The sequence below is a fragment of the Salvia hispanica genome, chromosome 6 (assembly GCF_029641045.1).
Source record: "Salvia hispanica isolate PSC_SH4W2 chromosome 6, Shi_PSC_v1, whole genome shotgun sequence".
In the NCBI taxonomy this organism is placed as follows: Eukaryota; Viridiplantae; Streptophyta; class Magnoliopsida; order Lamiales; family Lamiaceae; genus Salvia; species Salvia hispanica.
In genome coordinates, this window is record NC_142697.1 from 14,576,208 (window position 1) to 14,600,437 (window position 24,230).

The following is a 24,230-nucleotide window of genomic DNA, read 5'->3' on the forward strand; positions in this document are numbered from 1 at the left end:
TTCTCAATTTATTCAAAGCTTACAATCATAATGATACAGTAAATTTTGGTTTGCATTTAATTTTGAATTTGGAATTTGGTAATGTGCAAATTACATTAAAATATACAAATATGATGTACATACATACTCTGATCATATTTTGATTATTTTACTAAGTGAGACTAGAAATCACCATATTTGTGCATATAGTGATACTTGGAATTTTTGCATGAATATCGAAGAACGAATTAAAAAACAAAAATATGAAATCATAGTGCGGCAACAATCTCAAAATTTATTATTATTAAAAAAACTCAAAGCATAAATTTTAATCGGTTTCATGAACTCAAACTTTAGTTTGAAGAACTTTCTGCACGATTGAAGGATCATACTCAACATCTGGGTTTCGGATCGGGTACGGGTTCCCGCAATGTCGGGTACGGAATACCCAACACAGGTATCAGGTAATCCCGATATGTTGCGGGGCGGGTATTAGAACAACAAATTTGGCTGAAATTGGGTACGGATACCCGACTTTTCGGGTGCGGATATCCACGGGTAACTCGTTTCACCACCCCTAACATCCTAGCAAATTTGTATATGTAATAATAAAAAGTCCGTCGATAGAATACAAACTATATTTATTGGATCACTAAGAATTGAGCGTAAAAAATATTTATTTCTGATTTCGGAAAAGAAACCGAATTATCATCTAAGAATTTACTAGTTTCCAGAAGAACGAATCAATAATTAAATCATGATGTGTATGTGGTTTTACAACTGTTTTCCCTATTCTTTTGTTTTATTTTGCTCTTACTTACATTGATACAATTTCAAATTAAATCCTATTTCCAAATGGCTACGTTTCCCTTATAATTCCATTTGTTTAATACTCTGGTTTATCTTTATGTTTCCATCTTCTATATGTTTAATACAATTACTTATTAAGTGTAATTACATGGAGTATTATATTTTTAGAGCACGTAAATAATTGCATCATTCTATTATATTTTACACATAAAAGTGGTATTTTGTGTCTTAAAAATTCAAAAAATTGAAAAAATATCATAAACTACTATGTAATTATGCCTACTAATGGTAGTATATATTTTTTCAAGGACTATATCATTTAGGACCAATTCATGAAGTTCCCTCTTTCGGTAGTATCCGTCAAACTCATTAAAATTATAAATAGTTATTGAGTTCTCGGGTAGATATCCTTAATAATTATAAAAAAAATCACAAATATTCAAACACAAGCAATTCTGTACCTTTGATGATTCGATTGTCATGCCATTTGATTTTGAGCCTAAAGACTAAAAAGAAAAAGAAGTTGTGGAAATGATCGTAAAACTTGAACTGGGCTTTTCATTGAGTTATAAGTTAAGATTAGATAAGCCCATTTATCAGAACCAGCCTTCCATTAGTATATTTCTGAAACCTCTGTTCTTTTTGCCTTAATAAAGAAATAAGGCCCAATTACTTAGACGTACATTTTCCCACGACGACGGCAAATGGTAGGCATATAGTCATAAACGGAGATGATTAGTTTTATTAGGGTAAAGTAAACACCTAGTGATGTTACAAAATAAAAAAATGTCTTAAACGAATAAAATCAAGCGTAACGCTTTTGTATGTTATACTTATACATGAGATGTTTTAACTACAAAAAAGCAAATGTAGTGAACGGAAATTATAGGAGAATTATGAACAAAGTGATCATACGCGGCCACATATAATCTTTAGTAGCATAGCAACAATTTTTTGACAAAAAACAACAAATGAGTAACACGACTATCCTGAATATAATTAAATCGGTGAGATATCATTTTAGCTATATGGATAATAGATCGTTATTCTAGGGTCCTCTTCTAATGCTTTCAGCATAATAATCCCAAAATAAGACTGAATCTAAACTCTTAGATCTTGAGATGAAAGGCTGAGATTCAATACAAAAATTATCAACAACCAGAAACAAAGATTTCAACAAAAGGGTACAATGGTCAATTCACGTTACAGTGCGTGGGATTTAATTTTAGTTCTCACCGCATTCACACTTCTTCACCCACCACAACAAATTTCTCTTGCCGATCAAAACAAACGATTCATTTCTCTCCATCTCCTACTTCGAAAAGGTTGCTAATTTCTCCATCTTCTCCAACGAAAAAGCTCCAAATCACTCCATCTTCTCCGGCGAAAAGTTCGACGTAGGGAATATTTAGAGATTTGGAAAAATCGACGGTATTGACCGTATGTTTTAAATTTAATCTTCGAAATTTGTTTTGAACTTGATAAAATCTCAACAAAAACGAAAGTAATACATTAATATCCAGCAAACGACTTCAATATGAGTTCAAGGAATTCAATCGGAAGTGATTCGGCAGAAGATGCATCGAAAGATATTTTTTAGCTTTAATTTATGATTTCTAATCTCAACAAAGAATTAGGGTTCAGTTTTTGATAATATATGTTTAAAAGGCTTCAATACTTGTTTTGTTGTTAAGTTTGTTAAACTACGTAAATGGAATCTTCAATTATTAACAAGCTTATAAGGAAGATGAATCTTAAATTTCTAAGTTGACTTTTGTTGGATTGATTTCTAATTTCATCTATTATGAGGAAGGTTAATCTTCAATTTCTGAAAGCTTGAACTTTTGTAGATATTAGTTTGTCAAATTATAAGTTCATAACTAATTACACACTGCACCTTTATCAGATTATTATAAGTTTGCTATATCTAGACAAATTGTTGTGTTAGCCATATATTGATAATTTCTTACACATGTATTGATAATGTGTTAGCTATAGGTTGATAACTAATTACACACTACAGTTTTTGTTTGCTACACTTTATCATATCTAGACCAAATGTTGATATTGTGTTACATAAATGTTGATAATGTGTTAGCTATAGGTTGATATTTGTGAATTCAACAGTCGGCTAGAATCATTGTGTTACTTGACATAAGTTTCTTGAGAAACTAATTATCATGGTTTACGTTTACCAAACTTAGTTACCAATTTCACACGCTGCAACTTTTGTTTCATATATCTAATACATATATTGATATTGAGTTAGCTAAATGTTGATAATGTGTTCAAGTTAGATATGTGTTAATAATGTATTAGCTATATGTTGATGATGTCTTAGATATGTGTTGATATCTGTGAATTCAACAGCGTGTTAGAATGATTGTACTCCCTCCGTCCCATTGAAGATGACCCACTTTCCTTTTTAGTTTGTACCAACTAAGATGACCAATTACTTAAAATGGAAACACCTTTATCTCTACTTTATTCCTTCTCTCTTACTTTACTCTCTCCTCTCAACACACAAAATAAATTTACATAAAATCTCGTGCCGCCCAAGAAAGGGTCATCTTCCTTGGGACGGAGGGAGTAGTATTTTGCATAAGTTTGAAGACAGGAAAACAGAGGAGAAAGCAGGAAAACAGAAGTTGAAGAAAGAAAAGCCAGAGAAAGAAAAAGATGAGGAGGAGACAAAAACACTGAACATAAAGAGGACAACCAAATACTTTGTCAATATGTTGGAACGTTTAATTGATAAGCAAAAGGCCGCTGCAAAATTGATGTGAAAGCAGTTATTGCAACTTGGGAAAAACAGTAGGAAATTTGAAGGATTATATGTTAGCTAAACTTCTTTAGTGACTATGCTGCCGTTGAATATTTTGTAAGTAGAAATACTAATGGCATTACCTATATCATTTTGGACATGTTACGTGTGTGTATCTTTTGTTAGTATTGAGAAGTATCGGAACTCATCTATAAAATATTAAGAAGTACATGATTTCGTATTGTTTCAATGTTGTGTTAATATTATTTTGTTATTCACAGCTATATTGAGAATGTGTATAGGCCAATTATTGAGAATTCCAAATAGTTATGTTGAGAATTATACACGGGTTATTGAGGAATCCAAATAGTTATGTTAAGAAATTATACACAATTTGTTGAGAATTCTAAATAGTTATGTTGAGAATTTATACATCATTTATTGAGAATTCCAAATAGTTATGTTGAGAATTTATACACCATTTATTGAGAATTCTAAATAGTCATGTCGAGAATTTATACACTATTTATTGAGAATTCCAAATAGTTCATACACCATTTATTGAGAATTCCAAATAATTATGTTGAGAATTTATACACCATTTGTTAAGAATTCCAGATAATCATGTTGAGAATTTATACACCATTTATTGAGAATTTCAAATAGTTCTGTTGAGATTTATACGCCATTTATTGAGAATTCCAAATAATTATGTTGAGAATTTATACACCATTTATTGAGAATTCAAAATAGTTCTGTTGAGAATTTATACACCATTTATTGAGAATTTAAAATAGTTCTGTTGAAAATTTATGCACCATTTATTGAAAAATCTATAATGTTGTATTGATGTCCATTCGTTTACAGATAATTGAAAACGTAAGCAACACCTAATGTTTTGAACAAACTTAATAGTATATGAAAAATAAAATGAGATAACATTCAGAACATAAGTTGCAGATTACTATTCTTCCATACCAACATGGAAACAGGAATGCTAAGAAATATCCAAAACAAAGAACTATGTATGCCAATAGAAAGAAATAACAGTGATAGGAACAACTAATTTAATTCTGTTTTTCACTCTTCCCTTTGTTGCAGTTCTTTGAATCATGATTAACCATTTTATGGCATTTTCCACGTCGTCTAGGAGGTTTAGCAACCGCCTTCTTCGCTGCCTCCATCTTAGAAGGCAACCTGGATCCAGATCCTTTACACTTTACCATATTTGCCGGATGAGCGTGTATGACATCAGGCCTCATGAAAGTCCAACTTTATCGATGTGTATACTTTAAATATTGGTCAAACTTCTGAGATTCAGAGAATCCGCTAGATCACAGGGTCTAGGAACTCAGGGAATCCTTGAAATCCTCGGTCGTTGGGCACACAATCTTTTCTGTTTCAAAACCCTCAATCCACGATACTAAAAATTAGTATAATGAAGTAGGGATCGAATCCCACAGAGATGGAAGCGTAAGGAGGCATTTAAGAGACTTTGGAAAATGGGTTTTGGCTACTGCCACACAACTTTGGGTTGAGAACTTAACTACTAGACTCGGGAAATGTAAATGATCTATTCTAATAGCTAGACCTAGGAAGAGGAAAAATTAACGAAGGCATGCATGACGAAAACAGAGATGTAAATAGGTCAACACTTCGGCAACGAGATTTACCAGACCTAGTGAACAACTTTCCTAAAATGCCTAGACAGATGAAGAACAGATCGTGGGGACCATTTCCTAAAACAGTAAAGGTACGAATGAAAAGCTGCAAATAACTAACTATGAATTTAACTAACTTCATCTTCACCAACGACTCATGATCACAAATGTAGAAAAACAGAGTAACCATCAAATCGGAACAGAGCATGTCGAATTTCACGATCGAATTACGATTAACTAAGAAAATAGAACATATCTACTACCGCTAGACGAGGTAAATGAGAAAACAGGAACTAAACTTCAAAACCCATGCAGAATTTAAAAGATCTAAACATCGGACGCTTCATCCGCTCCGGATCCAAGCCATCCACAACAAACCACAATACTTCCCATCTCCGATCACTGCAATCCAACCAAATTCAACCGATCAACTACAATTCAAGCACAATTCAACTCAAACAACACAGATCAAGTGCGAAAAGCATCCAAGGTAAAGCAACAATCAACGCAAACATAATACGAAAACGCAACATAAACTTCCATAGCTAAACGATTACGAATTCAAGAACGATTCAATAAAACAAAGCCGAGCTTCGAACAACGAAGACTCGGGGAATTCCAAAGTAGAAATTAAAACTGAAAGCTGTAAATTGTTTCTTCGCCTCATGTAGAGACGGTGGTACACAACGATGATCAAACTACGAACCCGACCCCTTGAATTTGGTAACCCCTAAGTGTGTGTGTGTAGAAGTGTGAAAAGTGAGCTAAGAGCAAAAATGAGAGATCTCCCATCAGATGTGTTACGTGCTCTTATTTATAGGCGTGGAGTTGGTCTTCTAGAATCTTCTCTTGAATATTCTTTTTTGCCCTCCGTCTAGAAATCTCCTCCATCTGGTAAATTTTTTCCTTCTTCTGCTCTTCCCGCCAGATTCCTTCACTAGGTGATTTCCTCCCTTCCTTTCTGGATCTGACTGTTTCTTCTACACACCTGACTTAAGAGCTGTGTTAGACCCAGGAAACTGCTGAATTTAACCCCATAACCAATGCATGAAATTAGCGTTATCACCTCACAACACCATACAATTCATCAAACCTCTTCTTTTTCTCCAACACAAACATGTATCAGAACATGAACATTAGAATAAAAAATTTATTAAAATTACTAACGAATATATGAAACAACAGCGCGAATCAAAACAGAAACTTCAAATACAAAAATTGAGAAAATGCACATCGAATGATTCAAAATTAAAACATAACAACACAATTATTAACATATACCTGCCATTATTGAACAAAGACAAGCAAAATAGCTTCGAAAAGAAGACAAACGCGATAGGCTGATGAGATCGGCGGAAATTGACGAGCAAAATATCTTTGAAAAGAAGAAAATCCTGATAGGCTAATGAGATCGGCAAATATTGAACAGAGAGAATCAATTCCTCTAATTTATAACAGCGTGATTCATAAAATATGAATTTGGAAAGAAAATCTTCGAGATTTGAAGACCGAATTTGATGATACGAAGAAAAGAAGAGAAAAGAGATTTTAGGGAGAAAGAGATCTAAGCGTGATTTGGAGTATTGGCATGCCTAATAATTTGGATGGACTAAAATACCCATTTCATATTATTTAAACTAATAAAAGGAAAAAAATAAATAAAATCTAGGCTAAATCAAGCCATTGGATTAGAAGAATGAACGGTTATAATTTAGTCTTGATTTAGGATTAGTAATTAGTTAGCAAATGATCATGTCCCTGTTATCCTACATACATTTCGAATAACCGTAATGCACTCTTACTAAGCATGTCTAATTTATCAACACAATTAATTTCCTTCCAAAGTCTTCCCTAGTTAGAGCATCTCCAACGCCGGACGTCCAGGCGGGCGTCTGACCGGCGTGCCCGACGTACATCGCGGACGTCCCCCATTACGAGATGCAGGGACGGACGCGGACGAACGCAGCGGACACCGCAGATCCGCGGCGTTCCCGGGACGTCGGCGGGTGGACGTCCGCCATTGTATCATCCCGACAGACTTCCGGCGCGGACGTCCCGTTTCGATTTTTATTTTATTTTTTACAAACTCTATATATACGGCTTGTTGAACTTCATTTCATTCGCACCACTCGTGTTAACAAGTTTCTCTCTCTGTACGTTTCTTTTATTATTATGGCAAGTGGCAGTGGAAGTGGCAGTGGAAGTGGTAGTGGTACGGGTGGTTGCGGTGCTGGTGACTGTTGCCAAATCGTTATGGATGAGCTGCGGGCCGTTACGTCTAGGGAGATAAATCGGGTGTTACAAACGGCCATGCAGCAACAGCAGCAGCTGGCGGTACCTAGACCCATCCGTCGTCGAGCTATAGTACCTCGGGACCGCATCACTGCACACCATCGATTGTACGCGGACTACTTTGCTCCAGAGCCGCGGTTTGGGGACAACTTATTCCGCCGACGTTTTTACATGAGTCGTCCATTGTTTCTTCGTATCGTTGGCGCTTTAGAGCGTCGATACGAATATTTCAGGATGAGAGAGGATGCGGTAGGTAAACCCGGTCACACGCCCATTCAGAAGTGCACTGCCGCAATCAGACAGCTGGCATACGGAGATGCGGCCGACATGTTCGACGAGTACCTCCACATCGACGAGTCGACTGCCCGCGAATGTCTGGAGTTTTTTTCTCAAGGTGTTAGGGAGATATTCGGGGATACCTATCTTCGGAAGCCTACCCCCCAAGACTGCCAGGAACTGATAACTATGCACAAGAGTCAGCATGGGTTTCCGGGAATGTTGGGTAGCATAGACTGTATGCATTTGGAATGGAAGAACTGTCCCTCCGCCTGGAAAGGGTTGTACACAACCGGTTTCAAGAGCAAGCATCCCACGATTGTCCTTAAAGCGGTAGCTGACTACCGGCTGTGGATTTGGCATGCATATTTTGGAGTAGCCGATTCGAACAACAACATCAATGTCCTACAGTCGTCCCCCCTTTTCAACGACCAAGAACTTGGTGTTGGTTCGGCTGTCAGTTTCGTCGCCAACGGCAACCAACACAACATGGGCTACTATTTGGCGGATGAGATTTATCCTATGTGGCCCGTCTTCGTGAAGACGATCAGATGCGCAACAGAAGATAGGAAGAAATATTTTGCGAGTCGTCAGGAGGCAGCGCACAAGGATGTGGAGCGGACATTTGGTGTGCTCTAGAGTCGATGGGCGATACTGAAGGGTCCATCCTGGTTGTGGCATTTGGAAGGCATCGCTGATATCATGTATGCATGCATTATCATGCACAACATGATTGTCGAAGATGAAGGTTCGGCACTGATTGATTGGGCTAGTGACTATGATGATGGTACCGGTCCAAGCCACGGTGTGGCCACCCCCAGTGGACGTATGGGGGTACCCCATGAAGGGGCCGACCGGGTGCGTGCGTTTGCCGACATGCGCCAACGACAAGCCCATATTCAACTCCAGAACGATTTAATTGAAGAGCTATGGTTGCGTCGGGGTCGTCGTTGATATGTTTATGAGTGTAATTTGATTAAGTTATTTTTTTTTGTTATCGCTTTTTTTAATCTAATGAAATTATTTTGCACTTTGTTTAATTCTGTATTCGTGTCGAAATTTTAATTTCGTACATTGTTTAATTCCGTAAATTGTTTAATTTGGTGAAATTGTGAATTTTTTTTATTGCGGGAAGTCCGCGCGGGAAGGGCGAGGGACATCCGCCACTGTGCAGTGGGAAGTCCTTATGACGTGGCAGTATTGTAAGAGATCCTTATGACGTGACTGAAGGTGTTTTTGTGAAGTCCGTTGAGAAGGCTATGGGATATCCGTCCCCATTAGAGATGCTCTTAGGGCGTATTTTAGGCCTGGGGATTCGGTCGGTTCGGTTCTGACCGAACCGATTTATCGGTTAACCGACTCCCATTTTTTCTATCTAGAACCGAAACCGAACCCTTAGTCGGTTCGGTTCCTTAAGGAACCGATCGGTTCGGACCTACAGGTTTTTCGGTTCCACCGAAGGAACTGAAATCAATTGCGACCGGAGAAGCGAAGCAGCAAAAGCGGCAGTCGGCGCAGTACGTAGGAGCATCGGAACAGCAGCAGTAGAGAAGAGGGGCTAGGAGGAGAGAGAAACGGCGGTCAAAGAAGCAGCGGCGGTCGGTGCAGCAACTGCGTCGGAACAACAACTACCGAGAACAGTGGCAAGGAGAAGAGAGCAATGGCGGTAGGTGCAGCAGCCGCATTGGATATCAACGACAAAGAAGAGTGACGAGGAGGAGAGAGCAGTGGCGGTCGGCGTAGCAGCCGCGTCGGAACAGCAGCAACAAAGAAGAAGGAAGAGGAGGAGATAACAACGGCTCTTTCTTAGAAAGAGCAGCAAGTCAGCCACTGTTCTTCTTAGTTAATGTCTTTTACAATTTTTATTTAGTTTGATGGATGATTGATTAAAATGAATATGGTGAAAAATTAAAATTCAATCAACTATTACGGTTCTTCGGTTATAACCTTTCGGTTCTCGGTTAACCGAGAACCGCCTAAATCCAAAACTCACTAACCAGAACTGAACTTTAACCTTATTTTTTTCGGTTAACCGAGAACCGGGATCCGTTTCCCCACTCCTAGCGTATTTAATTGGATTTACTCTCCCAACGAAAATTACATATAGTAATTGTAGTAGAAAAAGATTGACGGCGCTGATTATATCAATCAATTAATTACTCAAATTTTTTATAAATATTTTTGTTTAATAAGAAAAAGGCTTTATCTTGAAGTAGAGACACACGATCGGTAAAAGCAAAACAAACACGCCACACGCCTACTCCCATCATCGACCACTCCGAAGTCGCCCCGCCACCTTCTACAACGCCGTTCATCGATTATTCGGGTCGGATCTCCGTCGAATTCGGATCCAATCGCGATCGGCGATGATGGCTAAACTCTACGTGCAGATGGCGCCGCCGGCGGATCTGAACCGGAACACAGAGTGGTTCACCTATCCTGGCGTATGGACTACCTACATATTGATTCTCTTCTTCTCATGGCTTGTCGTTCTCTCCGTCACCAATTGCACCCCCGGCATGGCATGGACGATCGTCAATGTCTGCCATTTCCTCGTATGTTATCGCCTTGTGTATTTTCTAATTTAATTTGTTTTTTGTGCGTATTTAATTTGGGTGTTTTGTGCCCTGGGGTTTATATAGTTTTGGTTGTGGCTTAGCTTCTCTACCTGCGCCCGAATTGTAGCTCTGATTATTCTGTGCGGCAAACATGATGCTCGAATTTTGATTTGAGTTAGTATTTTATTTGTTTTAACAGTTAACAATTTAATTCGGTCCCGAGATGATTAAAGTTGGATGATTTGTCAAGTTTGTACTTGTTGAGTGGGCTCGATTTTAGGTTGGAGAACTAGCAATTGAGGATATGTTAGAGGTGCAGCTCAGAAATGCTTTTGGCTATTAACCCTAGCCAAGATGTGAGTTGTTTGGTTCATTTGTAGCTCGATGTTTATGTGATTATTCTAAGATTAATCTTTATACTTTGTTCTGTAAATTTTCTAACTCTACATGGTCTCTGATTTGTATGGCTCACTTGAGAATATATGACTATGAAATGGGCTGCTTTTTGATCTCTCAACTGCTGACAAGTTTTTTTTACTGGGCTTGGGTCTATTAGTAAAAGTTAGGCTCTGACTAGGTGACTCAGTAATCCTGTAGCTGTTGATTATGCTAGTTTCTCACATGATGCTTGAGCTGGAAACTGGTGTGTACAAGTGTTTGTGGAGATTCCTTCTAATATGGTAGTGGTTATTACATCTGATCTTTTTTTTTTCATAATTCTGTTGACGTGGTCACTTCCTCCTTTCTGTGTTTCACTTCCGGGGTTTGATATTTGTGGTGTTTTTGTACCCTTGTACGGATAGTAGACATAATCCTTTTCCATAGTGCCTAGTAGGCAGGGAACATATTTTTTGACCTTTAACACTTGGGGGAAGGGACTCTAGTATCAAATATTAAAATGCTTGTCTAGAGACTTCTATGGTTTCTCTTTACTGAACAGGGCTCTTGTTGCATGCAGTCTGATAGCTTTAAGAATCAATAGGAGTGTGTTTGTGTGTCTGTAGTGCGATCACCATGTAGTTCTAAGTTCTTCAGATGATGTTTAGTTGGTTTTTAGATGACAATCGATAGGCTTCTGATGTGCCTAGAACTGAACTTTTTGTGCTAACTGAAGATCAATAGGAGATTCTCTCTGACACAACAATTCTGGTTCTATATGTAGGTAACTTACCACTTCTTCCACTGGAAAAAAGGGACCCCTTTTGGTGATGATCAGGGAATCTATAATGGCTTGACATGGTGGGAGCAAATTGACAATGGAAAGCAGCTCACTCGCAATAGAAAATTCCTCACAGTTGTTCCAGTGGTTCTGTAAGCTCTCACCTCCTTTAGTTTTGTTGTTTTTCTCTGGGAATAATGCTGGATATCTATATCTTTTAAGATAGTAGTAGTATATCAGAACGAAGATTGCTGAGTATTATTGTATCACAATGTTTGGTGGCTTCACCCTGATATTGATAAAATTTTATAGTTAGACACATGTACTGTAATTAAAAAATCAAAATTCAATGTGCTAATGTTTTTATCTCCGGATAAATACTTTTCTTGTTTACCAGACCTGTGAAAAGTGGGCATCAAATGAATTCCTGAATAACTCTTGAATTTTTAAACAAACAACATAATGACAGGGCACTTTTCTGACCATGCTTCTTTCTCTATTGGAAGACCCTATTGAAATAATGGGACTTGGTCAATTAGAAACAATGTTATCTTCCCCTCCTGTACTTTCTCATTGAGAATGTGTGAGAAATTTGGTATTATTTCTCGCTGCATATTAATCAAGCTGCCTTTTTCACTTGCGCTGTTGACAGCTACTTGATAGCCTCTCACACAACGGATTACCAGTACCCAATGCTGCTCTTCAACACATTGGCAGTACTTGTGTTGGTTATTGCTAAGTTCCCTAATATGCACAAGGTCCGAATCTTCGGAATCAATGGGGATCTGTGAACTGCCTCTTCTTCCAACAGTTCATCTTAACTTAGTAGTTGGAGAATACTTTATCCTCACAATATCTGTAAAGAAGGTTATGCATCTTTGGTGTATAGAATCTGCATCTGGAACCGATAAATACGTTTTGGTCTATGTAGCATATATTTCACTACTGTTTTTACGGGCACTCTGAAAACTGAGAACCAGTATATTGTAAACAAGCTGTTTATTCACACTAGAAATTTTGTATACTTGGAAGATCAGTTATGCTATCAGTATCTTGCTCAGGCTTATAATCGATATTAGTATCTTCGACTGCCCTTATTGGCTGAAAAACATGTACTATATCAAGAATTGAACTACTTCAATACTTGCACCATTTATGCTCACTTTTTTTTTGAAGTCTTGGATCTCCATAACTTGGAATCTAGGACTTCATTAGTAAACATATACAGTTATACTTTTCTTTCTTCTGTAGACACACTTTTTGAATTTGGTTTACTTTTCTTGTGACACAGTTAACTAATGAAGTCCTAGATGTCTGACTTAAGGCAATGTTTAGAGGGACCCTTGAATACTAGCTCCAAATTAGTGTATAGTTTTTGTGTCGGACTTTTTGTTTGTGGTCTGAACGTTACACATTTGCTATGATTGATATTCACGACTGATGACCGTATATGTAATTAATCAGCCAAACAATTGATTAGGTGAGATTTTTGGTTGAGGCAGGTAAATTCAAATTTGCTTTTGAGGTCTGTTTTCAAATGACTATCAAGGTTTATGGATAAAACCCTTTATTTTAACAGTTTTAAATTCTATAGAAAATTAGAATGCCCTCCATTTGGAGTTGAAAATGTATGTTGGCTGTCAATAATTCAAAATCACAGGGCATTGCAAGTGTTGTGTTTTTTATTATGTCAGTGATTACTCTTATTTGAAGTGCTTTCTTAGCTGGAAGAATCTCACTCAAGATGTGACCATTATTATTAAAAACATGCACCTTAAAGACTTCTATCTAGGGATCGAGGCTTCTTTTTTCCCATAATATGTTTTGGGTGGGGTGTGGTGTGATGAGGGTAATTAAATACTAGTAGTATCAACTTTTCGTTAGACCTTGATAGAATAAAAAACGTGTTCTCTTATTTGGAGATACTAGAATTTTATTCTCGAATAAATATCTCATTTTAAACTTTTACAAAAAATAAAAATGGTTCCAATTTTTTTCATTTTACTTTTATCATTTATGCTAAAAATACTTTAGACTCCTAATTTTTAATGCTATAATTCGAGGTGTCTATAATAAAATTGCACACTTCATGTATCATGAGCTCTGACGGCTGGGAAACTTATTTTAATTAAAGATAGGTAATTATTCGGATGCACTTTAACACAACAATGCCATCAGAAATGGGGAACAATCCCCAAAAGCAATACCTCCCGTTGCTAATATCATCGCCCTGCAGCTTTTAAGCTTTACGGTGGAAAATCATATACATATAGGTACTTTTAATTTATGCAGATAATAAGTAATTCGAATGTAAAATTAAAAGCAAAAGTTCATGATAAAAATTTGGTGCGCTTTATCATCTCCTCTTTTCGAATCATTTAATCCTTTAATTAAGACGATTTAATGTACACAAAACTTCACGAAACCTGTCACTAAAAGAGATCACATTCATACAGAAGCTAATTCTCAAGCATTTAATTAGACGAGAATAATATCACACAATACTATACTACTACATAGACATAAAATGTGCATAAATCTAGTTGCACAATAAGCAACAACTTTAATTTTGGTAAGATAAGGAAAAGTAGTAGAAGTTCACTTTAGGCAATGGAAGCTACCAAGTTAGCTTCAATTACTACTTAAAAGTGAAATTAATAAAAAAGAAATACATATGTATGTTAGCTCTGAACAACTCCCAAACAGCTAAGCAACCATGACACAAGAGAAAGGAAAAAGATAGACACAAAACAAGAAATAAATATGGATTTAAAAAAGAGAAAAAAGAAGTGATGAAAGCAGCCTATTAATTTCTTGTTATTTTTCTTCACCAAGCTGAACCTCCACCTAACATTCCATTCCAGAATCCATTCGAATTCTCGTGCCCCTTATCTTGATTCTGATCCTGATCGCTGGAGTTTCGTCTGGTCGCACCCAACGTGAACATCAGGCTCCCGTTAACGCTCTCTTGAGGCACGTTACCAACGCCGAATGAGAGGGGCTGAGGCTTGCATTCCTGGAAGGGGAAACCGGATGCGAAGATGGCGTTGTTCTGTTCGTCTGTGGCCATGGGGAAGAGGGAGTTCAAGCCTCTAGCTGCAATGACGCCATTGGTGAAGAAATTTAGGGCTGAGAGAGGAGGAGGAGGATGAGGAGTTGTGGTGGAAGAGGAAGTGTTGGTGTTGGTGGTGGTGGTAGTGGTGGACATGTCTCTACTGCCTTCAATCTTGGGGAGGTCTAGAAATTGGCTGTAATCAGCTTGGAACCCTAGATTGAGATCATCATGGATTTTAGGGTTTTGAGATGAGAATGGGGAAATGCTTGGAGGGTTCAGATCAGGGAGCTTGTGTGAAGAGGAGGAGGAGGAGGAGGATGAAGAGGATCTCTTGTTCTTTCTCGAGCCACCGCCCACCGGAACGTTCCTTAGGGTTCCGCCCTCGGTCCAGTAGCGGCGGCATGTCTTGCAGAAGTATCTTGGCTGGGTGAGGCTGTAGTTGTTGTAGTAGCAGAATTTGGTGTTGGTGGAGTGGCATCTTGGGCAGTTTATGGCTTGGTCTTTCTGTGGCCTCACTTTTCTCTCCGTTGCTGGCTTGCTACATGCATTTGGAGCTGCTTCTGCCATGGATCTTGCAACTCCATATTCCTTAGATTCACAAAAAAGGTCAGAGATTTGGTGAAAAGGGGGTTTTGCAGATGTGTTTGGGATTGCTGAAAAATTCTACAAAAATAAGACTATAGCTAGTCCTAGCTAGCTAGGTAGAAAACTAGGATGCAGAGAGAAATCCTGATCCTTCAACAAAATTCAGTTACTACACGTGCACCATATTTTTGGATGAATTCAAGAAAGATCTTGGAAACCTAATCTCAGGAAAAAGAGGTAAGCTCACAAAATTAAACCAAGAAAAATTAATCAGTCTATATACATGAACCCTAGCTAGCTTGTTCTAATTAAGCTGAGAAAAAAGAGTAAAAAAATGAAAAGAAATGAAGGAAAAGTTGAAAAACTCTTCGCACCTGAGTCCACTGAGCACTATCCATGGATGTTTCTGAAGATGGAAAGAAAAGGGGTTATTGTTATTACCAAAAGGCAAAGTGATGGAGAAAATTCACCTAGTTTGTCTGCAGCTGTCTTTGATGCAAGGAAAGAATGTTTTTGAGTTGTTTGTATGCTGGCTTTCTTTTTTCTTTTTTTGAGTTGGCTAACTTTATGGATGATGGGAGGAAAAAAGGGGAAATGCTGTGGATTGTTTGTTTTGACTGCACTCATATCACTTGGATAATAATATAAATTTTGAACTTTTTTGTACTAATCTTTATTTAAATCTCTGGTTAGTGCTTTGTGAATGTATATCTTCTCTGGTGGGTTTCTGCTTTTTTGACTCTGTTTTCTTCATATTTGATCCCCACTTTGTTAAAATATGAATTTGGAATTGATTAATTAGTATTGTTAATTTTTAAATTATGGTTTAGTCAATTTGTTCTCCATCCAATACATGGATGTTTCCTTGGTTGTTATTCTATTAAGAAAAAGAAAGCAAGAAAATTCATCTCAACTTTCCTAATTCTTATTGATTACAAAGGGGTTTAAAACTTAAAAGGGTACATTGTCATAATTTAGAGATTTGAAATTTAAAAATAAAAAAGGCATCATTGTTTCACAATTAAAGACACATATTAGACCATCTTTTCTTTCCATATGCTTTATTGATGGATAGTTCTTCCTTTTTATGCTTCTAAAGGTTGATGTGTTTGCATGTTCAAAACCATCATCATCACAAGAAAACCCTTTTTCTTTAAGGAGAAAGTGACTAAATGAGAATGTTATTATAACATGCATGAAAAAATTAATTTATCTCATGACTTCATAATATTATATATTAGTCTAATAAATCTTGATGAATCTTTTAAGTGTTAAACATCCATGCTTTCTAGCTAATAAATATTTTCTCAACTGATAAAACATTCGTCAACTACTTTTAAAGATGAGGCCAAGGGAGATTGTTTACCAACCAAAGCATTTTGCAATTTAATTTATCCTAATTTGTTTGTATATATCTTTTGCATGCGTGTAACTTTCTATAATGACCATCATATATGTAGGAAATTTTATTCCCAGCCACTTGAGTATTTTTGAAAAAGGGAGTCGTTGAATAATCATGTAATATTACAAACAAACCATGATATTGAAGTCCAAAATCTATATATAGTATATATTTCTCTACATAGATAGTAGTTTTGTTTGATCATTGTATACGTATACATGTGTTAATCATGTAACTAAAAGTACCAGAGATATATGAGTCTGATTGATATACATGTGGAAATGAAACAAGATAGGGATTTTTCTAATCTCATGAAAGGCGATGGTATTTAGAACATTGGAATTGGTAAGTGGGAAATTTCATTTTGCTAACTTTTGTTTATGAATTATGACATTTTTACTATTTCATTCTTTATTAAACAATTTCTGTGTATGCTCTCTTTTCTGTAAGACTCCAAGAAAAGAAATACTAACAATAAGGTAAAGAGAATAACTAGCTAGCTATCATATTGATTTTTTAATATATAAACACTCATTTAACAATGGGAAGGGAATTTTTGAAGGTATTATATCTTCATCAAATTTTGAAGAGGTATATTAATTATCTTTTCTCCACATAAAATATAAATATGATAATTTTTTTTTATATTTTTCATTTTGTATTTTTCACTTGAAATTCACTAATTTTTAAGAATGCATATTTACTTTTTAAAAAAAAGTAAGCGATAAATATACTTTTCCTATTTGTCTCTTTTTTTGGAGATGCTCTTATAGCTTCGTGACGCAATACTACCGGCTGAAACCTAGCCAAGCAGCTAAGCCAATCAACACCTCAAGTCTTCAACTATGTAAGACCTTTTTTGGTATGATTGAATGAAATAAGAGTGGAATGAAATGAAGATAGGAATTAAATGCAATAAAAATAATACTAATTTAAAATACTCCCTCCTTTTTTAAAAATAGGGAGGTTTGAAACGACACAATTTATTCCATTCCCTTCGTTTGCATTTCTTTTATACATTTATTCCATTCCCGATCATTCCATTGTACCAAAAAAATACTCATTTTAATGTACAATTTGACAACGTAAGAGAGACGGAGAAAAATTGGTAAAGTAAGAGAGAAGGAGAGAAAAAAGTAATGGAATTAATGTTAGTGGATCATGAGGTCCATTTTAAGTTGTTAATTGTAGTGGTATGAATGGTAAATAAATTGATGTATAGGGGTGTAAAGATTTCCTAAAATAGAAATTTTGAAAATTACTATTTTTAAAGAACGAACTAATATGAGAAAAGAGTTGTTATTTTTAAAAAACGGAGGGAGTAAATACAATAGAAGTAGATATCACATTTCATTCCACCATGCTAAAAAGGACTTAACTATCCAGATATATAATATAGCCCATCAAATTAAGATTGATCTTAATTAGCTATAAGTTAGCCCATCAAATTTGGATTGATCTTAATTAGCTGGTACTCTTAATTTAATATTATTAGGAATTTTAATTGAGATCATGATACACGCGATACGATCCTAAATCAAGGAAAAGACATGATTGGTAGGTGTAATATACTATTAGCTAATTTATGAATAATGAAAACTGCTGGAGTATGGGCCATTATTTCACAAATAATAAAGCTGAGGGACTAATATGCAAATTTGGGAAAAAAGGAGTTCAAAATAAGGGTTGGTCAACGGCTGAGAATGGGGGTTGAAAGCTGGATGCTTCAGCTCGTTCTGTTACACCAGAGAAACGGCCACAACTCTCATATATAAGCTGATCTTGGCGGTTATCAGCATCAGAAGGAGCGATACATTTTCTGTGTGAGGAAATCATTGTAATTTGAGGTGAGCTCTCGCGATTGAGCTAAGTGATTTCTTGTGTGTATCTTCCTGAACTTTTGAATCTCTCTTCTGTAATTCTTGTGTGTGAATGAGTAATAAAGATTGAGTGCTTTTCCCGTGGATGTAGATCACATTGATCGAACCACGTATATCGTTGTCTCTTGGTTTTGTTTGTGCTTTCGATTTGTTCATCGCAATTTCGATCGATTCATAACAAATTGGCGCCGTCTGTGGGAATCGATTAGGGATTGATCGGCGCGATGTCTACGGCGAAGTTTGAAACGGAGAAATTCACTGGGAAAAATGATTTCGGCTTGTGGAGGCTGAAGATGAAAGCTGTGATGATGCAGCAGGGCCTCTGGGAGATCTTGAAGAATGGGGATGAAAAGCCAGCTGCAGGAGCGGATGAGAAAGTCGATCCTAAGGCTCAAGAACTCCAGAATAAGGCCTACAGCACTCTGATACTTAGCCTCAGTGATCGAGTGTTAAGGGAGGTTTCCAAAGAAGAAACCGCGGCTGCAATTTGGGCCAAGCTTGAGTCGATTTATATGACCAAGTCTCTGGCTAATTGCCTACATCTCAAGCAAAGGTTGTTTACATTCAAGATATCGGAAGCAAGAAGTGTTTTAGAACAGCTTGAGGAATTTGGGAAATGTGTTGATGATCTGGAGAATATCGACGAGCAAATAAAGGACGAAGATAAGACGCTGATGCTCTTGAATTCGCTGCCTAAGTGCTATGAGTCATTCAAGGACGCAATACTCCTTGGAAGAGACTCCAAGATCACCTATGAGGAAGTATACTCTGCGTTGAAGCTGAAAGAATTTCAGAAATCTGCAGGTAAGTCCCTTGATCCAGCCTCTGAGAGCTTGAATGTCAAAGCTACCAACAAGAAGCCAGATGAAGGCAAGAAGCAGAGTAATGATAAATGGAAGGGAAAGGCTCAAAAGGAGATGGATCAGAAGGAGACAAGAACATGCCACTGGTGTAAGAAACCAGGGCATATCAAGAAGAATTGTTATGGATGGAAGAAAAAGCAGGCTGAGGAAGAAAAAGGAAAAGATCTTGTAGCAATTACTGAGGAAGCAGAGGAAGCTCAAGCACTTACCGTTACTAAGAAGAGTTCTATCTTGAATGTCTGGATCATGGATTCCGGATGCAGTTTTCACATGACATCCAACAAGAGATGGCTGACTGATATGCAACCAGCTGAAGGGAATGTCTTGTTGGGAAATGATCAAGTCTGCCATGTTGAAGCAGTTGGGAGTGTCAAGATGAGAATGGAGAATGGCTCTATCAAGATTTTGACAGATGTAAGGTACATCCCATCAATTAAGAGAAATCTGATTTCTCTGGGAATGCTTGAAAATAAAGGATTCAGGTTTTCTTCTGCTAATGGAGAAATGGTAGTGACTAAGGATGGGGCAGTCGTCATGAGAGCCCAGAGAATTAATAATCTCTATTACCTACAAGCTGAGGTTATTGAGGGGGATGTAAATCAGGAAGAGTCTCAACAACCGATCAATTGGCATTCAAGATTGGGACATGTGGGGGAAACTGGGCTGAAGCAACTGATCAAGCTAGGATTAATCCAAGTGAAAGATGATCAGACCATTAAGGAGGTTGGATCCTGTGAAGAATGCATATTGGGAAAAAGTAAGAAACTCCCATATGAGTCAGGAAAGCATACTTCAACAGAGCCTCTACAATATGTGCATAGTGATATCTGGGGACCCTCTCAAGTCAACAGCATAGGAGGTGGAAGGTACTTTTTATCTTTTGTTGATGATTTTTCTAGAAAGCTTTGGGTTATTATCATGAAGGAGAAGTCAGATACCTTTAAGAAGTTTCAAGATTGGTGTTGTGAGGTAGAGTTAGAAACTGACAGATCACTCAAGTGTCTTAGAACGGACAATGGGCTTGAATTTTTGTCTTCAGAGTTTGATCAGTTTTGTAAGAAGAAAGGTGTGAAGAGGCATAGAACGGTTCCTCATAACCCACAACAGAATGGAGTCGCAGAAAGGGCAAACAGGACAATCTTGGAAAGGGTGAGGTGTATGCTCATCTCTTCTGGTATGGGAAAGCAATTCTGGGCAGAAGCAGCAACCACTGCATCAGTGCTCATCAACAAATGCCCATCATCTTCCATTAATGGTGAGACACCAGATAGTAGATGGTATGGCTCAACTGGTGATTACTCTAGATTAAGGCCATTTGGCTGCAGGGCTTATGCTCATACAAAGCAAGGAAAACTTGAGCCCAGAGCATTGAAATGTGTGATGTTGGGCTACCAAAAGGGTGTGAAAGGGTATAGGTTATGGTGCACGGAAGATGGGATGAAGAAAGTGATTATTAGCAGAGATGTGATCTTCAAAGAAACTGAAATGTCATTTCTGAAAAGGGAATCAGAGAGATCTCATTTTGAGGTGGAGCCACCTGATGAGATAGAAAGTCCTGGTGATTATGTAGAGAATTCAGAGAACATCAGCAACTCTGAAGCAAATGAGGAAGTTGTCCCGGAAAGAGTCATAGCCAGAGATAAGCCCAAAAGAAAGATTAAGCTTCCTGCAAAGTTTAATGATTACAGCATGATGTATTATGCACTTGCAATAGCTGAAGAGATGGATTATCATGAACCGTCATCTTACAAAGAAGCTGTAAGAAGCCCAGAGAAAGATAAATGGCTCAAGGCAATGCAAGAAGAAATTGACAGTTTGTATAAAAATCGAACATGGGTTCTGGTATTGAGGCCAAAGAATCAGAAAACCATAGGATGCAAGTGGATCTATAAGAAGAAAATAGAGGCTTTCAACAACAACAAAGTGAGGTTCAAAGCTAGGCTGGTAGCTAAGGGCTTCACACAGAAAGAGGGAATCGATTATAATGAGGTTTTCTCACCGGTTGTTAAGCACAGTTCAATAAGGATCCTACTCGGTGTTGTTGCTCACAGGGGATGGGAACTACAACAACTAGATGTAAAAATAGCTTTTTTACATGGAAAGCTAGAAGAGAAAATATATATGGAACAACCGCCTGGGTTTGTGAGTCCGGAAATGAAGATAAAGTTTGTATGTTGAAGAGAAGTCTCTACGGTTTAAAGCAGAGTTCAAGGCAATGGTATCTCAGATTCAATGACTTTGTTCAGAACATAGGATTTGAGAAGTCCTTATATGATAACTGTGTTTTCATCAAGAAAAGAGATGGAAAGGCAGTGGCTTTTCTTCTACTTTATGTAGATGACATGCTTATTGCAGCCGAGCATCAGGAAGAGGTGGAGGAAATAAAAGCTGGACTAAGATCAGAGTTTGATATGAAAGATTTAGGGGAAGCAAAACGAATTCTAGGGATGGACATTGTAAGAGACAGAAATGAGAAAAGGATTTGGCTCACTCAGAAGGACTACATTGGGAAGGTTCTAAAGAGGTTTCAAATGAATAGCAGCAAAGCAGTTTCTGTCCCATTAGGACATCAGTTCAAACTTAGTGCTGATCAATGTCCTAAAGATGGTGAGCAAAGGAAGGAAATGGACAGAATCCCTTATGCAAACATAGTTGGAAGTGTGATGTACACTATGGTCTGTACAAGGCCGGATATAAGCCATGCTATCAGTGTGGCTAGCAGGTTCATGGCTGACCCGGGATTGGAACATTGGCATGCTCTAAAGTGGATGCTCAGATATCTTGTGGGCACTCAAGATTATGGAATATTGTTTGATGGAAACCACATAGGAGAAGGTGGAGCTTTGATGGGATTTTGTGATTCTGACTTTGCAGTGAGTATTGATACCAGAAAATCTCAATCTGGATATGTATTCCTCTTGTATGGAGCAGCAGTGAGTTGGAAATCGAGTTTACAATCGGTTGTTGCATTATCTACAACGGAAGCTGAGTACATTTCTCTCACGGAAGCAATCAAGGAAAGTTTTTGGTTGAAGGGAATGTTGGCAGACTTTGGTGTTGAGCAGGATGCAGTGACAGTGTTGTGTGACTCAAATAGCGCGATATGCCTTGCTAAGCATCAGACATTCCATGAGCGTAGCAAGCATATAGATGTCAAGCTGCACTTCATCAGGGATGGGATTGATAAAGGGTCTGTGAAGGTATCGAAGGTGGGGACAGAGGACAACGCAGCTGATATGCTGACCAAGACTTTACCGGCATCCAAACTGAGGCATTGTATGGATCTGGTGGGGTTGCTAAAGCAGTAAAGAAGGTGGAGTTTTATGGAGAATACAATCTGCATTGCTCACTAATGTCCCAAGGTGGAGATTTGTTGGAGTATGGGCCATTATTTCACAAATAATAAAGCTGAGGGACTAATATGCAAAATTGGGAAAAAAGGAGTTCAAAATAAGGGTTGGTCAACGGTTGAGAATGGGGGTTGAAAGCTGGATGCTTCAGCTCGTTCTGTTACACCAGAGAAACGGCCACAACTCTCATATATAAGCTGATCTTGGCGGTTATCAGCATCAGAAGGAGCGATACATTTTCTGTGTGAGGATATCATTGTAATTTGAGGTGAGCTCTCGCGATTGAGCTAAGTGATTTCTTGTGTGTATCTTCCTGAACTTTTGAATCTCTCTTCTGTAATTCTTGTGTGTGAATGAGTAATAAAGATTGAGTGCTTTTCCCGTGGATGTAGATCACATTGATCGAACCACGTATATCGTTGTCTCTTGGTTTTGTTTGTGCTTTCGATTTGTTCATCGCAATTTCGATCGATTCATAACAAAAACTAACTTTATCGTACTATAGTCGTAACAGGAAGTAAATATTATGGTGTTCAGTAGTCAAAATATTTAAAGGCAGACAAAAAAGGGGCGTGTTGGTGAACTTCAATTTAATTAACCTAATGGGAATGTGAACGTTTCATTTCGCACCATACCATATATCTCCCACTCTGCTATGTAACCAAGACCTTGGTCTGCGACTATGTGTCATGAGTTTTTCTACGATGAAGTTTCTTCATGACTAAAGTTATGTTGTGAGACTCAATATCTCCCAAGAATCAAGCAAAGTATTGACTACCATAAATCAAGTATCTACACACCAACACTAAACAACTGATTTAATACGCCTTGAAAGTCATTCAAATGATTTCATATTATATACGTATATTTTTGAAGAAAATATAATAGGTCGTGCATCGCACCAATGAGATACTAAAGCAAAAATTTTATGGTTTTCCCTTTCCTTGATTTTAGTACCGAACATTTAAATTAAATTTTGGATAAAGTTCCTTGAATTCCCACTCTTTGTATAAATATGATTAAATAAGTTAATGCTTTCATATTACCATAAAAATAAAACTTTGCATGAGATACATTTTTGTGTTCATGTTTATGAAATTATCATCCCTATAATAGCATCCACAATGGCAATAGGTCAGCCATAGGCCAGCCACTCTCTCTCCCTGTCACGTCATCAGCACTAAAAATTCACTTGCCACATCATCATTTTAATCAAATAGGCTAGCCTAAGGCCAGCCACAGGCTAGCCGCAATAAAAATAATTCAAAAACAACTACATTTACGGAATTATATTTACGATAAATTATGGAATTAAATTTACGAGACATATACAGAAAAATTCATTAATTTCATTTAAAAAAAAGTACATTCATTCAAAAAAAATTACATAATAAAAAACTATCGCCGTGCAGTCTTCCGTGCCCACAACTCTTCAATTATATCCTTTTAGAGTTGAATATGAGCATCAACTTGGCGCATGTCGGCATGTGCCTGGAGCCGGCCGGCTTCATCGTGAGGTACTGAAGAGTAGTTTAGAAGCTAATAATGGTTAGCGAAAGAGTGTTCTAAAATTAATGAAGAAAACCCTCGGTCCAG

General features: G+C 37.4%; 3 protein-coding genes across 3 annotated transcripts; 2 read left to right on the forward strand and 1 right to left on the reverse strand.

Annotated features, from left to right (window-relative positions):
- Nucleotides 1–7,386: 7,386 nt before the first annotated feature.
- On the forward strand, nucleotides 7,387–8,421 carry LOC125206257 (uncharacterized). Its single transcript, XM_048105537.2, has one exon. It carries the CDS (start codon nucleotides 7,387–7,389, stop codon nucleotides 8,419–8,421), a length of 1,035 nt encoding a protein of 344 aa, XP_047961494.1.
- Nucleotides 8,422–9,991: 1,570 nt separating this feature from the next.
- LOC125203190 (ORMDL family protein) lies at nucleotides 9,992–12,568 on the forward strand. The gene is made up of 3 exons (XM_048101497.2): nucleotides 9,992–10,337; nucleotides 11,503–11,651; nucleotides 12,152–12,568. The coding sequence occupies exons 1-3, from the start codon at nucleotides 10,149–10,151 to the stop codon at nucleotides 12,288–12,290; spliced, it is 477 nt and encodes a 158-aa protein (XP_047957454.1). The 5' UTR covers nucleotides 9,992–10,148; the 3' UTR covers nucleotides 12,291–12,568.
- A 1,461-nt stretch (nucleotides 12,569–14,029) lies between these two features.
- Nucleotides 14,030–15,719, reverse strand: LOC125203893 (dof zinc finger protein DOF2.5-like). Its single transcript, XM_048102406.2, has 3 exons — nucleotides 15,610–15,719; nucleotides 15,514–15,545; nucleotides 14,030–15,142 (listed from the first exon to the last, which is right to left on the reverse strand). Exons 2-3 carry the CDS (start codon nucleotides 15,535–15,537, stop codon nucleotides 14,327–14,329), a joined length of 840 nt encoding a protein of 279 aa, XP_047958363.2. The 5' UTR covers nucleotides 15,538–15,545; nucleotides 15,610–15,719; the 3' UTR covers nucleotides 14,030–14,326.
- Nucleotides 15,720–24,230: the final 8,511 nt, after the last annotated feature.